The sequence below is a fragment of the Corythoichthys intestinalis genome, chromosome 4, assembly GCF_030265065.1.
Source record: "Corythoichthys intestinalis isolate RoL2023-P3 chromosome 4, ASM3026506v1, whole genome shotgun sequence".
In the NCBI taxonomy this organism is placed as follows: domain Eukaryota; kingdom Metazoa; phylum Chordata; class Actinopteri; order Syngnathiformes; family Syngnathidae; genus Corythoichthys; species Corythoichthys intestinalis.
The window spans coordinates 27161722-27181388 of record NC_080398.1 but is presented as its reverse complement, the minus strand read 5'-3'; the positions used below and the strand labels follow the sequence as shown (position 1 = coordinate 27181388).

The following is a 19667-nucleotide window of genomic DNA, read 5'->3' as shown; positions in this document are numbered from 1 at the left end:
TTCCCCCGCCCCCCGTCGTAGTAGCGACGAAGGCCATCTCACCCGGCAATTAGGCCCTGATTGATGCGTTTCGATACCACGCGACCCATTTTAGACTCCCTGTTTTACACGCCATCGTCAGTGTTTGTGTGTGTCTGTCCTCCTCCTCCCCCCTCAGGGTCCATTCGTCCACATCGCCAGTATCTGTGCCGCAGTGCTGAGTCGCTTCATGTCCATCTTCTCTGGCGTCTATGAGGTAAGATGGAGCCTCAGGCAGGACGTGTGTCATTTGACCTTTTTATGACTAAACGTTTCCCATTTTTGCAACCCAAAAAGACGTTTCAAACGAACGGGGAAAAAAATCAGGTAATGAGAAAACCGCAAATTCCAATTTTATGTCTTACTAGTCATTTTTTTATGCGATATTAAATCATCTTAGCGAAAACAATAGAATTTCCCCATGGTATAATTAAAAAAACATATATATATATGTTTTAATAAAGGGTTATTAAGCACTTGAAATGTAATAATTAGTTTTAAACATGTTACTGTCCCACCGAATTATTTTTACAAGAAAAAAAGTCGACGCCCAATCCATTTTTAAAAAAGTAGAAAAGTGCTTATCTTTATTAATGCTTAATTGAGTGAGTCCACTTAAATCTGCTCAAGTTGCTCACTTACACACAATGAGTTGCCACAACAACTGTTTAACAAGTTAAACGATGTTGACGCAAGCGACGCTTTGAAGTCTCATTTTACAAGTGTCTCTTGCAAGATCAAACCTTAACTTTCTGTCAATCATCGTTAACTTTGATAAGCAACTCCAGTGCACTGCCTGACCAAGAAAAGCGTCAGGAGCGAATGTGAGCGACGACAGGACAGCTCTATAAAATACTGCATTTATTTATTTCTTTTTAAAATTGGATCACTGGACTTCATTATTTTAATGCTTCTTCTTTAGTCAAATTTGAAGTGTCAAGTAAAAACAATGTGCCGCCATCCATTGTTCAACAGTGGAATTACACCTAGAATAAATATTTGGCTCAACAAATAGAGCACAGGTGTCAAACTGGTGGCTCAGGGGCCAGGTTCCATCTTCTGTATCTTTTTGTGTGGCCCGCGAAAGTAAATCATGTGCATGTTTTCTTTCTCTTTTAATATAAATAATAAACAAACAAAAAAATCAACAATATTTGTCTCTTCCTCGTTATTTTTTATTCAGAAAAACAAAAATAAAATTAGAAGGAGAGTATGCAATTAAAAAAAAATGTAAGTAAATTTTTAATAAAAAATAAGTACATTAAAAATAAAAAGGCAAATATTTACTGTTTAGTGGCAGAAGTACTAACAGTTAATAAAAAACAAGCAAAAAAAGTATTTACGGTTTCCCCCATTTTTTTGATAAAAATTTAAATAGAGAAAAGATCATACAATATTTGAGGCAATCATCAGACAATATTTGCAATTAAGAGGCTGAAAATAGAGGATTCGGACAATTTTTAGGTCAACGACGTCTCTAAAAAAATTAACCGACTATCCAAACAGTTGTCAATTTCTTTGATCCAAATCATTTTTCAATTAGTTGATTAATCGCAGCATCCCGCTCCGTGACAAAGATGAGTTTGACACCTCAGAACTAGGACAAAGCAAGTAGTACAGAAAAGATTCACGATATTAAACTTAATAGTATGTAATTTTTGCGTAACCATTTTTGAACTTGTAACCTTGAAACGTGTCTCCCCAGTTTTAATCTGAGTACCCCATGTTTTGGCGTTTATATCTTGCCTATTGGGTCAGTCATCCTCTTTAAGATGCCAAAGAGAGAAAATGGGAAAAGTGTTTCCTGCACCCTCATCATGCCCCCAGTCCCTGCTATGCTAGTGCTCTAAACCCACCCAAGCACTTCGTTTGTGTTTGTGTTTCTTGGTATTAATAGTGTGATGGTAATGTTTGGCATGTGTAATAATGTTGACCCTCGCCCCTCTTTTTTTGCCTCTCTTTACTTCCCAACCCCTTGCTTTCCCAATTACTGACCCTTAAACCTCAGAATGGCATCCATAACCAGGACCTGTTGGTGTGTGCGTGTGCTGTGGGAGTGGCCACTTGTTTCGCTGCTCCAGTGGGAGGCAAGACTTCAGACGTCAAATTAAATGACTTACATGCTACTACATATTTGGTTATTCGGTTCATATTTTCACTCTTTCTAAGCTTTTCGATTAGCGGACATGAGCATGTTCGCATTGCACTACTCTACCAGACCAACATTACATTCATTATTTTTAGTTTTTTTTTTTTTTACATTTTAGTCTTGCAGTAGTTGATTTATTTTGTAAATATTATTATGTTAAAATGTGTTTTAAAAATATTTTTAACATTTTATAACTGTTTAATGCATGTGGGATGTTTAAAACTGAACAAAAATTGGAGGTGTGAAATCCATTGATTGATTGCAGCCACAATGAGGGTCAGTTGCTTTCTGTATATGTGAAGCAAAAGTCTTGGGACACCCTTTTTAATCTACACTGTAAAAAAAAAAAAAAAAACTTTAAATTTATTCTGGAAACTACAACTGCCAGTATTTTACCATTTTACAAACAGGAAAACCGTAAATTACACATAAAAACCGTTTAAGTACCTCAGCAAATGTAATTTTAACGTGAGATTATTGTTTTAACTCAAAATTATAGTCGTTAAAATTTAATATTGTCATTTTTTTCTGTGATTGATACATACAGTGAAGAAAATATGTATTTGAACACCTTGCTATTTTGCAAGTTCTCCCACTTCGAAATCACGGAAGGGTCTGAAATTTTCATCGTAGGTGCATGTTGGTGCATGCTGTGAGAGAGATAATCTAAAAAGAAAAATCCAGAAATCACAATATACGATTTATTTGTGTGACACAGCTGCAAATAATTATTTGAACACCTGAGAAAACAAATGTTAATATTTGGTACAGTAGCCTTTGTTTGCAGTTACAGAGGTCAAACGTTTCCTGTAGTTTTTCACTAGGTTTGCACATGCTGCAGGAGGGATCTTGACCCATTCATCAGTCATGTTTCTGGGCTGTCACTAAGAAACACGGAGTTTGAGCTGCCTGCAAAGGTTTTCTATTGGGTTTAAGTCTAGGCTATGCCCAGAACCTTGTTATGCTTCTTACGGAGTCACCTCTTGGTTTTCCTGACTGTGTACTTCAGGTCATTGTCATGTTGGAAGACCCAGGCACGACTCATCTTCAATGCTCTGACTGAAGTAAGGAGGTTGCTTCTCAAAATCTCCTAATACAGGGCCCCGGTCATCCTCTCTTTAATACTGTGCAATCGTCCTGTCCCATGCGCAGAAAAACACCCCCAAAGCATGATGCTATCACCCCATGCTTCACAGTAGGGATGGTGTTCTTGAAATAGTAGTCATCATTCTTTTTCCTCCACACACGGTTAGTGGAATTATGACCAAAAAGTTCTATTTTACTCTCATCTGACCACAAAACTTGCTCGTATGACTTCTCTGCATCATCCAAATGGTCATAGGCAAACTTTGACATGTGCTGGTTTAAGCGGGGGAACCTTCCGTGCCATGCATGGTGTCCAACCATGACGTCTTGGAGTATTACCAACAGTAACCTTGGAAACTGTGGTCGCAGCTCTTTTCAGGTCACTGACCAACTCCTGTCGTGTATTTCGGGGCTGATTCCTCACCTTTCTTAGGATCATTGAGACCCCACGAGGTTATATCTTACATGGGGCTCCACTCAATTGAGATTGAGCCCGCTTTTTCTCGGTTAATGTGGAACCCCCCCAAGCTCCACTCCACAAAAATCGTAGAGAAGTAGAGGCGGAGCCTATTTACAGATATATGTATATTTTTATAAATGTTTTTCAAGAACTGCAAATCCAATTTAATTTAAATCTAATCTTACATTCGACTCCAGCGGCTCTATCCTTGACGGATAATGATGATGATAATGATTATAAAGTGATGAAAAAGCCAAGAGAGGTAAACGCGCACATCGTGTGATTCTTGGATGATGTGTCTCAGCTAATCAACCTACAGATTTGAGAAAACAATTATCATCCCGTGAGATCGCTCGGGGTAAAAGGTTTGCTGGGTCGTCTGCATTTCTCGGGTTGCTTATAGGAAGCTGCGAGTCATTTTTTATTATTATTATTTTTTTAAATATACCTAATAAATCTGCAAATAACTGAAACCGCAAATTTCGAAGTGCAAATTGGCGAGGGATCTCTGTATCGGGATATCGGCTATCAGTTAAAAAGTCCATATCGGACAATGCTACTTTTTAACTACTGTTCAGTATAAAAAATGTTTAAAATGTACTTCTTAATTCAGTAGTTTTATGTTAGTTTGACAGTGAACTTTTTACGGTTTTCCCATTTTTTTTACCGATACAATTCTGGCAACCACAGCTTCCAGTATGTTAACATAAATTTTACTTTTTAAATGATTACTTTAATCATTCATTTTTTTACAGTGTTTTTTTCAACCAGGGGTTAACTCCTCTGTCACTGACAGTGATAGACGTCCAATCCATTTTGACTGGTTGGGCAGGCAGCGATTATTCCAGTCAAAACGGATTGTATGTCTATCGCCGTGAAAGGGTAAAAAAGGGTCACTTTGAGTCTATAATAGAGAAATCTCCCAATACTTTTGTTCAAATCTTGTAACCTTTAATAAGCTGCCTCTAAGACGCATGTCTTCCCCCGCTTGATGATGTTCCCTCACCTCTTTATTAATACAACTTGTAAAAATCATGGAGCATTATTTATTCACTTTATCCAATTTTGCTTTCCCTCTGTCACATCACCCCTGTGTTCGCCCTTCCCACACCACCTTCATCCTACCTTTCTGTCCTCACCACTCCCATCAATGACCCCCACCTGACCCTTCTGTTGTCTGTGTCAGTAGAACCCTTACGGTTACACAGATATTCTGACGGTTGGCTGTGCCGTCGGGGTGGGATGCTGTTTCGGCACTCCACTAGGAGGTACTGTACACTTCTCACTCACTGTCCAAAGACATCGCTTTCAAAGCTTTATTACCGCTCCTTTTTATAATGGATCCAATTTTGGGAGATTCATTTTTGTGATGGCTTGCTTATCATCTTAATGACACTTTGCTGCTTCACTGGCAAGTGAATAATTAGTGGTGAGAAATGAAAAGGGTGGGAAATTGTAATCACTCTTGATTTTGATGCCGTTTCTCTGACTTGCACTGTGGTCCCCGGGGTTTGCGTAGGATAATCATGCTTGCAGGCAAATTACTGGCGGGTTCAGTCATTGAGATCGGATGGGAGAAACCGTATTAGTCAAATGCTAAAGCAGTTTTGGGCTACGTAAGACCTATGGGCCTATGGGTCTGGAATTTGGCCAACCAGGTAAAGTGGTACCTTGACATACGATCGCTTCGACACTCGATCTTTTCGACATTTGATGTAAGATTTGATTTGCCATTTCTTTCTACATCTGACGACATACTCGGCATGCAACGATTTATGAAGCGCCGCAATTTGTTTTCACGCAAGATGCAAGCACGGCTGATTTTCTTGTGAGAGACATCAACATAGGTCCCAAGAATGTTAGTGCAGGTGGTGAACAAAGGGAAAATGTGATGCTTACCATTGAAATGAAGATGTAAATGATAGAAAAATATGAGTGTGGTGTGCGTGTCCATAAACTGGCTCAACAACACGGCCGTAGAATGTCTACAATTTGACGGTCTTCCTCCGACCTCCATTCGCCATTCTTTGTAAGTTAAGGTGGCAATTATTATTATTGTAACATCGGCAAAGAAGTCGCCAGCTTTGTCAAGTTTTTAATCATTTATTTCATAACTTGTGCGACACAACATGCCTACTACTAGTAGGAAAAACTAAAAAACAAACAAACAAAAAAACACGAAAATTACCCATGCAATTACGTGTTAATTGTTTTGACGAACTCGTCTAGATTATATTCGTAAAATTACACCGAAATCCAAAAGCTCTTCAACTGCCCTTCAAGAGATGTCAACATTGCTGTCAAGTCCAGTCCAACAGAGACCCCTCGTGGCTATTCATAGTAACTTTACTGGGCTCGTGCGTAAAAGTGCCACTAAAACTCTTTAAATGCTTTCTCCTAAATGTGTGTTTTACCTAGATATTATTACTATCACAATGATTCTTGTCCAAGAGCCGACTGCCACCGTTGAGAAGGTTTTATTCATTTTCAATCAACGTAAACAAACATTCTGAGCTGCTCCAGCTTTTATTTTGTTACTTCCCGTCTCCAGTCATGTGAATTTGCATATTACGCTAAATATATAGTTGCAACCGTTTCCAGATATAACATTTAAATTTAGTATTTAAATGTATTATTTATATTTATATTTACGATTTAGCATATAAATGTAAAATTCAGATTTAAAATAAATATTTCGGATATAAATTTCAGATAAATATTTAGGATATACATATCAGATTTACATTTTGGAAATACATTTACCATTTACATTTACGATTTAAATAAATATTTAGTTCTGGGATTACACATTCAAGTCCAATACTTATTATTTAAAAATAAATATTTAGGTTGCTAAACCATGTTGTAAATGTGCATGAAAAAAAAAGTGACTGTGAAAATTTCACACCACGTTTTTAACACTATGTGGTGCTAAATGTGAGAAAATGTCATAATTTTCAGCATGTTCTGCTTTAAAAACGGCGCCCCATGGTCGCCTAGTAAATGTGAATTGAGTTTCACAGGCCAGGTTCATTCATGAGACTACTTAGAGAAATGGGGATTTTTCCTAAAAAGTCTATTAATGGGTCTATCGTATTCCTCCTCGAGTACTCTATAAGAAAAATATAACATATATGCATCTAAAATAATCCTAAACGATTTTATTAGCAATTTTAATACTCATTTCGGTCGGTAGTCCACCAATCAGTGTTTTTTTTCAGAATAATTTGAATTTGGTGTGTTGTAGGGCCAATCTTTATTCTACTCAGTATCAAAAGGCCTTTCAATAGAGTACCCCAACTATGTCTTGGAAATTAACAAATCCAAGTTAACGGAGGATTGTGCTAAAATTCCTGTTATATTGTATGAGATCAAACTGTCCTAATGTAATTACTCCAACCTAATTATAAACCTGTTCATATTTGGGACAACAAAAGAGATACTCTGCCCCTGCTGTCTGAACTAGCTGAACACTTTAGGGCAGGGGTGTCCAAACTTTTTGCAAAGGGGGCCAGATTTGGCGTGGTAAAAATGTGGTGGGCCGACCTTGGCTGACGTCCTATACGTAGAACAATATATTTAAGCAAAATTTAGCAAGCCATTCAGTGTGTCACATTTGCTTTATTATTTTTTTAATGAATAATTTCAACAATCTCGCAACTAGCCTTTGCGGCGTTCTCTTTCGACTCTCGAGCTCTTGCGAAATACTACTGCTGTGAAATTAAACTAGTTTAAAGTTGCTTCAATTTCTCTCTGCGTATCTTCCCTGTAATCTTGTCGTACATCTCAGCGTGTCTTGTTTGGTATTATAGCCTCACAGTGAACTTTTTAAAAACAGCTACTGTCTCTTTGCAAATGAGGCAAGACACAGTTGTTTCATATTTTAGTAAAGAGATAGTTCAATTTCCACCTATCCTTGAAGCGTCGGCCGTCACAGTCAACTTTTTTTTGTTGATTGTCGCCATTTTAGAAAATTGGAAGTAGAGAGTCACACGGAGTAATGTTGCTTAGCCCTTAAATACCTGCATCATGAAGCAATTATCAGAGAATCACAAAATTTGAAAAATAAGGTCCTAATGAAACCTTTTTTTCAAATTTGTGAAAAGAAAAGTCAAAATGAATATGTGTAATAAGCGCTGTAATATCAATAACCCATGCTAAATCATGTTTTTTTTCTCATGGAACCTGCAGATGCATGTGTCGACTTGCATCCATCCATCTTTTTTTTTTTTTTTTTTTCAAAAAGAAATGTCAAAATTCTAAATTAGTCTGAAAATCATAAATTTTAAGTGTATCAAATGTGATACATTTTGCAATGAAGGGTTAAAGTGCTGCTGCCTTTTAGTGGGTAAATGAGGAGCAGCATTTTGTGTGTAAGCTACTTCATTTGCTGGTTGCAGTACTGCTGACCAATTTATTAAGTCTGTGCCAGACATTATTGATTTTATGACAGAGGCTGGGGGCCGGATGAAATTTGACCACGGGCCGCATTTGGCCCCCGGGCCAGTCTTTGGACATGTCTGCTTTAGGGTGTTCTCCACTGCTGGAGACACCATAAGTCCAGAAGGATCATGTATCCTACCTTAAAAAGCAGACATGCTTATTTTTCTGCAAAAGAATTGTTAACTTTGCACATTTGAACGACGCACTGTTCTGTTGTATTTGACAGTATTTATGTTTTTTATTATTATTTTTGAGTGCTATCAGCTCATATGTCCTTTTAAAAAGGAGGATTTTTTATTTCTATTAGAAAAATGTTTCAGTAAAATTTTACACATTCTTGTCTATTTGCCACAGTTAAAATCGAGGCTTTGGGCCTCTTTTGACCTTGTCGTGAGTTTGTAAGGTTGTGACTTTTGACTAAACAAACTAGATGCCAGTCAAAATGGTTGTTCTTCTTTTCCCCCAAATTAGAATCGATAAGAGAATCGATAAAGAATCGAATCGTTAAGCAATATTGATATTGGAATCGGAATTGTAAAAATCCTATCACTTCACATCCCTAATGCCTACTGTCCGTTGCAGCTTTGCCAGGACTTGAAAAGTGAAAGTAAAAACTCTAACACACCTCTCTCTCACTCAGTCAGCCACACGGTGCGTTCAGGTACAGAACGTGAAACATGTCCGCAACATTACAACCCGATTCGTTACATTATTACAGGTATTATTATTACCATTATTATATGATTATTCCGATTTTTATTTATAATTTATTTGTTTTGCTCTGTGTAAATGCTATTTGCAATAGTACCAGCAGTATTTATTAAGGATTTAGTGTAGGTTTTCGGGCTGTGGAACGAATTAATGGAATTATAATATATTCTTCCATTTCGACTTACAAACAAGGTCCTGGAACGAATGAACTTTGTATGTCGAGGTACCACTGTGTTTGCATGATCAAGATTTAGGGAATATATATATATATATATATATATATATATATATATATATATATATATATATATATATATATATATATATATTTTTTTTTTTTTTTTTTTCTAAAGATGTATCTTTTTATGAAAGCTAATTCATTCTTTATGATTGAACATTCTTTTTTAATATGTTTTGAATCTATTTTTAAATGACAATATATCAATTTGTAGATAGACATTAATATTTTTTATTTATTTGATGAATGTGAATTATAAAACCCCAAAATACATGAACTAAACCATTTTAGATATGCATCTTGAATTTTGATAAATAATCCCCCAAAAAGTTTTAAATAATAAGCTACAAAAGTGAAAATATTACTCAAACACACTTGATCATTTTTTATTCAATTTATAGAATGTTTTGTTAATTTGTATGTTGTAAATAACGAAACAAAAAAATAATACATGAAATATTTTTAAATATACAGTATAGTACTGTTTTTTTTTTTTTTAGTAATTAAAAATAGTAGGCTGTATTTACTGTAAATGAAACTATAACTTTGACATAGTTGATTTTTTATTGAATTTATAGAATGTTTTGTTAATTTGTTAAGAATATAATTAATACATATTTTAGATATGTGTTTAAATTTTAATCTTCAATAATATGCATTTTAAATAATAGGCTAAAAAAGGAATTAAAAATACTGTACCATACTCGATTACTTTTTATCCAACTTATACTGTACAATATTTGACTAAACAGCAAAATAAACATTTTTCATTCGCGCAAATATTAAATTAACTTAAATAATGCTTTTCCACTATACATTCCCATTATTATATGCAAATTAGTTTTTTTTTTGTAAATAATTAAATAAAAATGTTATTTTAAAAAATCACATACTTTATCATACAAAACATTATAAATTACAAATGCCTTGATTGTGAATAAGTTTTTTTAATCATAAAATTTTTGATGAAACTACATTTTCATTTTACGTCTAGATGATTTTTTTTTTTTTCATTGAATGAATCAAATAACCGTTTAAATAATTGTTTATCCGTCAGTATGAAGTACAAATTTGGCTATTGCTGCTCTTGAGTGTTTTTCCATACAGGCTATGTCATCTTGATGATTTTACAACACATATATCTAATACAAAAAAATAGTAATAAAAAAGTCATTCAAGTTGTCGACAAATGAGTGTTACGGCAAATCCCATTCCTTCAGTGAATATTTCAAGAAAATGCACCTCACATCTGCATTTCATCTGTAACTCTGAATCAACAGTTAGTCATCATTATACATGAAATGAGTCACCATCTAGCAATTAGCTTTCAATCATCTAACCAAGGATGCAAGTCATTAGTGTGTTTGTGTATTTCCGAGTGGCCTCGCGATGATGACACCCTCATCTTTGGAGTGTTTTCCGTCTCCCTCAGCATATTTAAACTCACTCCTCTCCCCCTTGACCACTTCCTTCCTCGTGTTTCCTCTCTAATCCTCCTCTGTCCTCCCTCTTTCTCTCTCCTCCGCCACCACCAGGGGTGTTGTTCAGTATTGAGGTCACGTCTACCTACTTTGCAGTGAGGAATTACTGGCGGGGATATTTTGCCGCCACGTTCAGCGCCTTCATATTCAGGGTGCTCTCAGTATGGAACAAGGATGCCGGTGAGACGCAACACACATACGCACACCCAACATACTGCAGTGCTGGCATTTTATGGAAAGTAGAAGGTTGTGACAGCAAAGTCCTTCGTCTTGTTTTCCCCTTAAGTCGAAATAGATAAGCAGCGTGTTTTCATACTGGAGGATTAGGCCAATACTCTATATTAAGTAAACTACATACGTATACTCCACTGTATCGATTCATTGCCTAGAACACTTTATAATAACTATACGTTATAACGAGTGAATAGATAATTAGTAAACTGTTAATGAATGTTTTATTGTTGATTTGTTAAGTGTTTGTTTATAGTTTGTTAATAATTTTTAATGATGCCTTATAGATATTTCATATATCATAAATAAACTGATGGTTAATGAGTAATAAATGACTTGTAAGCTGTACATCAATGATTTATATCTACTTTTATAAATTAGTAACATCCCATAAACAACCTATTGGTAACTTACTAACTAATGACTTATTCAGTATCAGTTGATAGTTTATTTATGTTATTGAGAGGTTATTCTAATGTTGCAACTACTCCTCATTTCTTAAATGTTAGCAAATGAGAAATAAGTGCTACTCTAGAATAACGTCTCAATAACATACATAAGCTTATGACAAATTTTTTAATATATTACTGTTAAAGATCGATCGGTCCGATCACGTCATTTTCAAAATATTGGAATCGGCAAAAAAATATCGGACATGCCTTTTTAAAAAAAATATATATATATATTTTTTGATTAAATCGTTTTCTAATTGTATTTACCGTTACAGACAAAACGTCTTACACTCATCCATAGTCTTTAGTTTTGGCTTAAAGTTGGCTTAAAATTTATCACGTTAACGGCGGTAATTAATTATTTTTTAAAAATTAATCACGTTAAAATATTTAACGCAATTAATGCATGCGCTGCACGACCCACTCACGCAGTGTTGCGTTCAATCTATAATGGCGCCGTTTTACCTGTATATAGAGTTAAAAGGCAGCGTAAAATGAGTAGAGTGAATTTTAGCTGTCTTTGGAAGCTTTTTGTAATTGGCTAAAGCCTAACAATCCCTCTCTCCACAATTGGAAGTATTGTGGGAAGCAATGTGTGGAAGAAAGATAGTAGTTGATCTTTTTCGTTACACCCTATGTTATTTCTCAACGCAGAGAAGATATATTAATTGGTGCCACTACGCACAGTCATGGTTGCACTTCCCATCATGCATTTGGGCAGAACAGTTAAATGGCTACAGTATCATTTACTGAAAGCTCAACAAATACACTAGATGGCAATATTTAGTCACAATATACAAAGTCACATTTATCCTTTAAGAATTACAAGTCTTTCTATCCGTGGATCCCTCTCACAGAAAGAATGCTAATAATGTAAATGCCATCTTGAGGATTTATTGTCATAATAAACAAATACAGTACTTATGTACTGTATGTTGAATGTATATATTCGTCTGAGTTTTATTCATTTTTTTCTTAATGCATTACCAAAATGTATATGATCGGGAAAAATTGTCGGAAATGATTGGAATTGAATCGGGAGCAAAAAAAAAAAAAAAGCAATCGGATCAGGAAATACCGGGATCGGCAGATACTCAAACTAAAACGATCGGGATCGGATCGGGAGCAAAAAAACATGATCGGAACAACCCTAATTACAGTCACTCGCACTTTACAGATCAGTTGTTAATAGTGTGCTAACCATCTACTAAACTTTGAAAAACAGCAAATAGGTTGAACAAGTTCAAGGTACAGAAATTTGACATGATATTCATTCATTTTCTGATCTTATCCTCACGATGGTCGCATGGGTGCTGGAGCCAATCCCAGATAACTATGGGCAGGAGGCGGGGTACACCCTGAATCGGTTGCCAACCAATTGCAGGGCACAAGGAGACGAACAACCATTCACGCACACACTCATACCATAACAATTTAGAGTGTTCAATTAGCCTACCATGCATGTTTTGGGGATTTTGGAGGAAATCGGAGTACCCCGAGAAAACCCACCCAGGCACACAGGTCCGGAGCCCAGGACTGAACCCTTGATCTCAGAACTGTGAGGCGGATGTGCTAACCACTCTCCCACCGTGCTGCCTGACGTGATATTTAAAATATTAAAAGTTTTGTACCTTAAGATTGTTCCACCCGTAGGCCTTTCTGTGTGGTGTACTTTACCAAAGAAACACCAAAATGAAATGTTATACATTTCGTTTAATGCGTAGAAACACACATACTGAGACATGTCAGAAAAACAGCTTGGTTCAAACCCATGAGTTTAGGAAAGTTTTTGTGCTAAACACAGGATAAACTGAATTTATGAGGGGTATTTAACGTTCATACATTACAGCAAACTGTTAACAAAAACTCTTAACAAGTCAACAATATATCGTTTATTAACTGTTTAGTAATGCTGTATTAACTAGTTAAAACGGATAGTTATTATAAAATGCTACCACAACTAAGATTTGGCTACAGTCTATAGTTTCACCTTGGGGCCATGAGTAGAAATTACACATGCTGCTCCATTTTTTGTTGTTGTTTTATAATCAAAATTCTGTATGAAAGTTCTTAAAGCTGAAAGTCTACATTTCTGTAGAGTGACACTTGCGCGGATGTCATTACTGTCCAAATACTCTTGGACGTAATTGGAGTTATTTTCTAATAATAATTTTAAAAATTTAAAAAATGAATTAGGGCTCCCATCACACAAAAGTTGTATTTATTCATTTTGGACTCCTTTATTTCTTTAAATAATTTGGTCATTAAAGCAACACTAAGTAACTTTTCAACCTTTATAAAATATTTTCATAACATTTGTGATAATATGTCGATTGACAAATAGTTGAATAACACCTCTTTTATATCTTGAGGGGGTCTGTATTGCTTTCACCGGAACTAATTAATTTTGAGGAGGTAGGCAGGAACCCAGCCACACAAAAAAATCTACAGATGTGCTGACTGCTTTACGGCATATGTCACTTCCCCCTTTCCCCATTGAATACAAAGACGAGGAAGTCGATGTGAACACTTTTTGCGAATGCTTCAAAGATGGCAGAGCAACTAAAGAGACAAAAAGTTTGGTCTGAGAAGGGAAAAAAGAGAGGCTACCAGGACATACAGAATAAACATTGGCTCGGCTATCACTCGTTGGCATAGCCCCCCAGACACCCCGCCATCACCCAACCGAACTCAAGTTGGAAGTTCAGGTTTTAGCCACACTGTTGCTAACTGTCATATGCTATTGTTTAGCCACAACTGCAATCATAACCTTATGACTATTTGTCCTTCACACAGCCGCTGGAAACAAAACTGTTGGTTAATCCATGTACAGGCGACCGGGAGATTGATTTTTGATTCATTGGTTATTTTATGACAGTGTTCGGGTGTGCCCTGGTTGATATGAAAAGCAGCGATGGTATTCATGGGAAACGCAGTCTACCTTGAGGCAAAACGCTACCGCTTTGTCCACCGGCATCGCTAAAATCGACCAAACTGAAAAGTTACAAAGTTTTGCTTTAAGTGAAATTTTTATTAAATTGGTTATTCAAATTAAATTATTCATGTTGTACACATTATGATAAGATACTAAATTGTGAATTTATTACTACAAGTATTCAATGAAAACTAGAGTTGTCCGATATTATAGGGGAGGGTCGATAAAAGCATTTTAAAATGATATCGATAATATCGACATCGGTTTTTCATTATCGGTTTTGGGCCAATATGCATGTTGCTTTCAAAGTTAATGTTTGATGTTTGCACTATTTTGATCTCAACAATAAATATTGTGGTGCAATATAGGCACTTTTTCCATTACTTCAGTTGCAGATGTTCTCATTTTTCACAGAATGTTTTTTTTTGGGGGGGAAAAACTTGAATTTGTTATGTTTATCATTTTTAAAGCAGCCAGTGGGGCATCACAATACAATTAGCCATAATGACCGTATATATTGTTGTTGGTTTGATTTTTGGAGTAATGATTAATGTGTAAATTAAAGTTTGTACTGAATTAGAAATATAGGGTTCATAGAATATAGTTAGATGATAATTACAGTTGTCCGACATTATCGGGTAGCCGATAATTTCGGCCGATTAAAGCATTTTAAAATGTTATCGGATCATATCGACATCGGTTTTGGGCCAATATGCATGTTGCTTTCAAAGTTAATGTTTGATGTTTGCACTATTTTGATTTCAACAATAAATATCGTGGTGCAATATAGGCACTTTTTCCATAACTTCAGTTGCAGATGTTCTCATTTTTCACAGAATGTTTTTTTTTGAAAACCTTGAAGTTGTTACGTTTATCATTATTAAAGCATCCAGTGGGGCATCACAATACAATTAGCCATAATGACCTTATATATTGGTGTCGGTTTGATTTTTGGAGTAATGATTAATGTGTAAATTAAAGTTTGTATTGAATTAGAAATATAGGGTTCATAGAATATAGTTAGTTTATAATTAGAGTTGTCCGACATTATCGGGTAGCCGATAATTTCGGCTGATTAAAGCATTTTAAAATGTTATCGGATCATATCGACATCGGTTTTGGGCCAATATGCATGTTGCCTTCAAAGTGAATGTAGAAGTCTTCTGCCTTTGTACCAGGACTAGTCACAGCTTAGCACAGTTATGCTTGTTGACCATTAGATATCTACAATCTAAGATGTTTGGGATTTGTTTTGCAAGCCTAACATTTGCAAAAAAATATGAGTGGAATTGTTATTGCGGTGTACAGTTTTGATAAAATGCAAAACTGAATTATGAATTTATTATGTCTATTAAAAAAAAATTGGTACACTAATTTAGCATTTTTTTATAACAGTGGTAACTTAAATATTATTTAATTTCATATTTTTCTAATTCAATCATTTATTGACTGATTGTACATACTAAAATAGAATAAAATATGTAAATTAAACAAGACTGCATTCAATTCAAACATCTGTAAATTTTGAAATAATTGTTATTCGTTTAAATTAAATGATTCATACATAAAATTAAAGTAAGTCACAAAAAATCGGCCTCATTTTCATTTGAACTGGCCTGTCTTTCAGTTTAAAAATAAAAATGTGGCCCTTAAGGACAACATTTTACTGACCCTTAGTTGATCTTTATATGTTCATAATATCACCTTACAAGTTACAATTACACTGGCTTCCTGCGAGTCAAAGGATAGACTATAAAATCCTGCTGCTGGTCTACAAAACACTTAATGGCCTCGGACCAAAATACATGCTTGATTTGTTTGACCCCTATGAAGCATCTAGACCCATAAGGTTATCTGGAACCGGTCTGCTCTGTGTTCCAAGAAGAACAAGAACCAAGCAGGGTGAGGCCGCATTTAGTTACTACTAGCAGTGTGGCCCAGCATTGCTCGGGTTTGTTTAACGTGAATACAAATCAACCGAAAGGCAGTTAAAACACAATTTCCTTAGAGATTCAGCTATAATGTAGTACCATAATTTCCCGAATATAACGCGTACTTTTTTTCCCCAAAATCAACTTGTAAAATCATGGTGCGCATTATAAACGGGTACATGGATGGAGACAGAAATATATATATGATTTTTTTTTTATTTATTGACACGGCCACGTTGTGTTGAAGAAACGTATGCGGCGACCCGTTGGCGACCATTACGGTACGTGACGTCACCATTTTGTTTTGGTAATACTTCACTCTAATCGGCTAAATGACTTCGTCTGTGTTAAATTCTTCTTTTTTCACTCTTCGTTAAGCACAGAATTTAGTTTCTTGAACTCATTTGAGTCAACGTTTATTGCAGCTCCGCAACTCGGACCATAACAAACGTAAGCCTGTGTCCGTCAACTATATCTGTCCCTCGGGAAACTCAAACCCAAATAACAATAGTTCCTATTGTTACTGTCGTGTTGACATCGATGAGCTCCCACGGATTTCCGACTTACGTTCTCACTTTCATTTTACCGTATCAACCCATGGAAGAAACATTTATTCATCATGATGAAACGAGCAAGTTTTACAGCAGCCTTTAAAAGAAAAGTCACATCCGTTTTGTTTTCTCCTAGATTCCGGTATGTTGGAGAAGTTGTCAAATCATCTTATTACCGTAAATATTGTCAGTTTATGGTAATGTTTTGAACTACCAATGTGCTATGCTTGTGCTGTGTTTCACCAGTCAGTAAAATGACATTTCTGTATTTGTACACAAGCTGTTTTCTTGTATTCTTCTATTTATTGGTGCTAAAATTAGGGTGCGCGTTATAAACGGGTACAATAATTTCTCCTAGATTTTACAAGTAAATTTGGGATGCGCGTTATACACGGGTGCGCCTTATATTCGGGAAATTATGGTAATAGTGAAAGGACACCCTAAAGGGGTTAATACGCAATCGCTTTTCCATCACTGTGTACAGTATTATGGTGAGCGACGTGGAGAAGAAGGAGAGAGACAGTTTTTTTGTTTCACACTGTCTGCTCTTGTGCTGTCATTATTGAACAGAAAACACCAGAACAAGGGCAACCACCACTCCCAGTCATGGTTGTCACAACTATGCATGAACCGTTGTGGGCGTAACACATAATAAATAAGAGTCTCTGAAGTATGAATATCAAGCAGACATGAATCCCTTACTAATATTCCGGAAAACGGTAGCGTCTTGTGGAGTACTCGAAGCCACAACGTATCGTCACAACACATTTAAATTTTCACATGAACCTGAAAGTTTGAAAGCCAACTGCGACATTGCAATCGCAAGAGACGCGTCTCTTGATCAAAATCCTCCACAATCAGGGATTTTCTATGCTAATTTTTTTAGTAATTTTCTGCACTAAATGGAGGCCTACACAGATCAAATCCATCTATGAATACTTCCAGAAGCATAAAGCACAACTGTGTAAAATTTTGTCAAAATCCGCCCAGTCGTTTTGGAGTCAATAGGGACCAAACACTCACGGACACACACATACACAGACAAAGTTCCATTTATGTATATACTGCATAGCGTAGTATAGATATAGCTATTCCTTACATCTGGATTGAGTTACTTGAAGCTTTCAAACCGTTAGCTCCTTTAAATCGGGGCTAAAAACGCTACTACCCTAATTTTTGGACTATAAGCTGCAACTTTGTTCCTTCATTTTGAATCCTGCAGTTTATAGTCCAGTGGGGCTTATTTGTTTATTTATTTGGGTTAATAAGTCACACTTTAATTCAATTCAATTCAATTTTATTTGTATAGCCCTGGATCACAACAAGGTTGTCTCAAAGGGCTTTGCAGAGGCAATATGATACACAATCAGAAACAGCAAATGAAGCAACAAAGATGAATAAATAAAGTTCAAGTCCTGGGTATCCCCCATCCTTAGACCCTCCATGTCGGCAAGGAAAAACTCCAAAAACTCCAGTCTTTGGGAGAAAATGAGAAACCTTGGGGAGTACCACAGTCAGGAGAGATCCACCCCCAGGACGGACAGACAGGAAGCCCCAGGACTGCTAATGGGAATTAGCAGGCGAAGTTACAGTCCGTAAAGATGCAGTTGAGTAAAGGAACAAGAAGAGGTCCATCAAGCCAGATGAGACGGGGGTAGCAACGAGGATGTCCATCCAGCCAGGGGTCCGGACAGTCAGGAGGCTGCAGCTGAAAAATAGCCCCTCCCCAGAGGGGAGGGAGGAAAGGGGACACCGGATGACTAGTGATGAAGAGACTAGACCACTAGATATTAACATTGGAAAATAGAAATAAAGTAAGACAAGTGGTAGGTAGAGTGAGAAAAAGGAGCTAGAACTCAGTGGCTGTACTTCCCCCAGCATTATAGCTTCGAGTGCAGCTTAGACTAAACTGTGAGTCTACTCCGACTTCAACTAGCCTGACCATAAGCTTTGTCGAATAGGAACGTTTTTAATCTAATCTTAAATGTGCAGACTATCTCGGCTTCTTTAATATTAGCTGGAAGCTGATTCCATAAAACATGGGCTTGGTGGCTAAAGGCTCTAGCTCCGACAGTACTTTTGGAAACCCTGGGAACTACCAGTAGACCTGCATTCTGAGAGCGGAGTGTTCTGTTGGGGCGGTATGGAACCAGAGCATCGGTGAGATAAGATGGCCCCAACCCATTAATGGTCTTAAATGTAAGAAGGAGGATTTTAAATTTAATTCTAAACTCAACTGGAAGCCAGTGAAGGGCCTGGAGCAAAGGGGTGATGTGCTCTCTTCTATTGGTTCCTGTTAAAAGTCTTGCTGCTGCGTTTTGGACCAGCTGACCAGCTTTATTTGACAGTGGCGTCATAAGACTGTTATAAGACAGTCATAACTATGACATGACACCATCATGGGCTTTACTGAATGCTTATGACAGATGTCATTAAGTGTCATCTGACCAATTATGTCACTAACTCCATTTATGTTCAGCTTGGATCTTTTGCATCCATTCAAAAGTGAGATTATTTGCCAGATAACACAAAATGACATCTGTTAAAAGCATTCATTAATGCTCATGAAAGTGTCATGTCATAATTAGAGGTGGGAATCTTTGGGCACCTAACGATTCGATTACAATTACGATTCAGAGGCTCCGATTCGATTATAAATCGATTATTGATCCCCCCCCCCCCCCCTTTAAAAATTTTTTTTTTTTTTAATGTTTTGTACATTAGTTCCAAAATTGCTAAAAAACCTTCTCAGGCTAAACCAAACTACTATTTCAGTATCAAGTTAACAGTTAACAACAGTAAATAAAATTTTCTGTATCAGCAGCTTTAAACTACATTCAATTAATTTAATGTTGTGAATCAACCGTTCAAGTTGTTAAAATTGCTCCCGTTATTCCATAATTTCATATTTTAAAGCTAGAGTCAAGTCAAGATTTTTGCCGATTTAGGAGTATTTTAAGTGCCTTTAAGAGAAGTCTACT

General features: G+C 36.2%; 1 protein-coding gene across 1 annotated transcript in view; it reads left to right on the top strand.

Annotated features, from left to right (window-relative positions):
• The window catches only part of clcn1b (chloride channel, voltage-sensitive 1b), a 91486-nt gene that overhangs the window by 40775 nt on the left and 31044 nt on the right, over positions 1 to 19667 (top strand). Inside the window, exons 6-8 of the mRNA XM_057833334.1 lie at positions 158 to 235; positions 4903 to 4981; positions 10641 to 10766. Coding sequence (XP_057689317.1) covers positions 158 to 235; positions 4903 to 4981; positions 10641 to 10766 — 283 coding nt within the window. The remainder of the gene's footprint in view (positions 1 to 157; positions 236 to 4902; positions 4982 to 10640; positions 10767 to 19667) is intronic.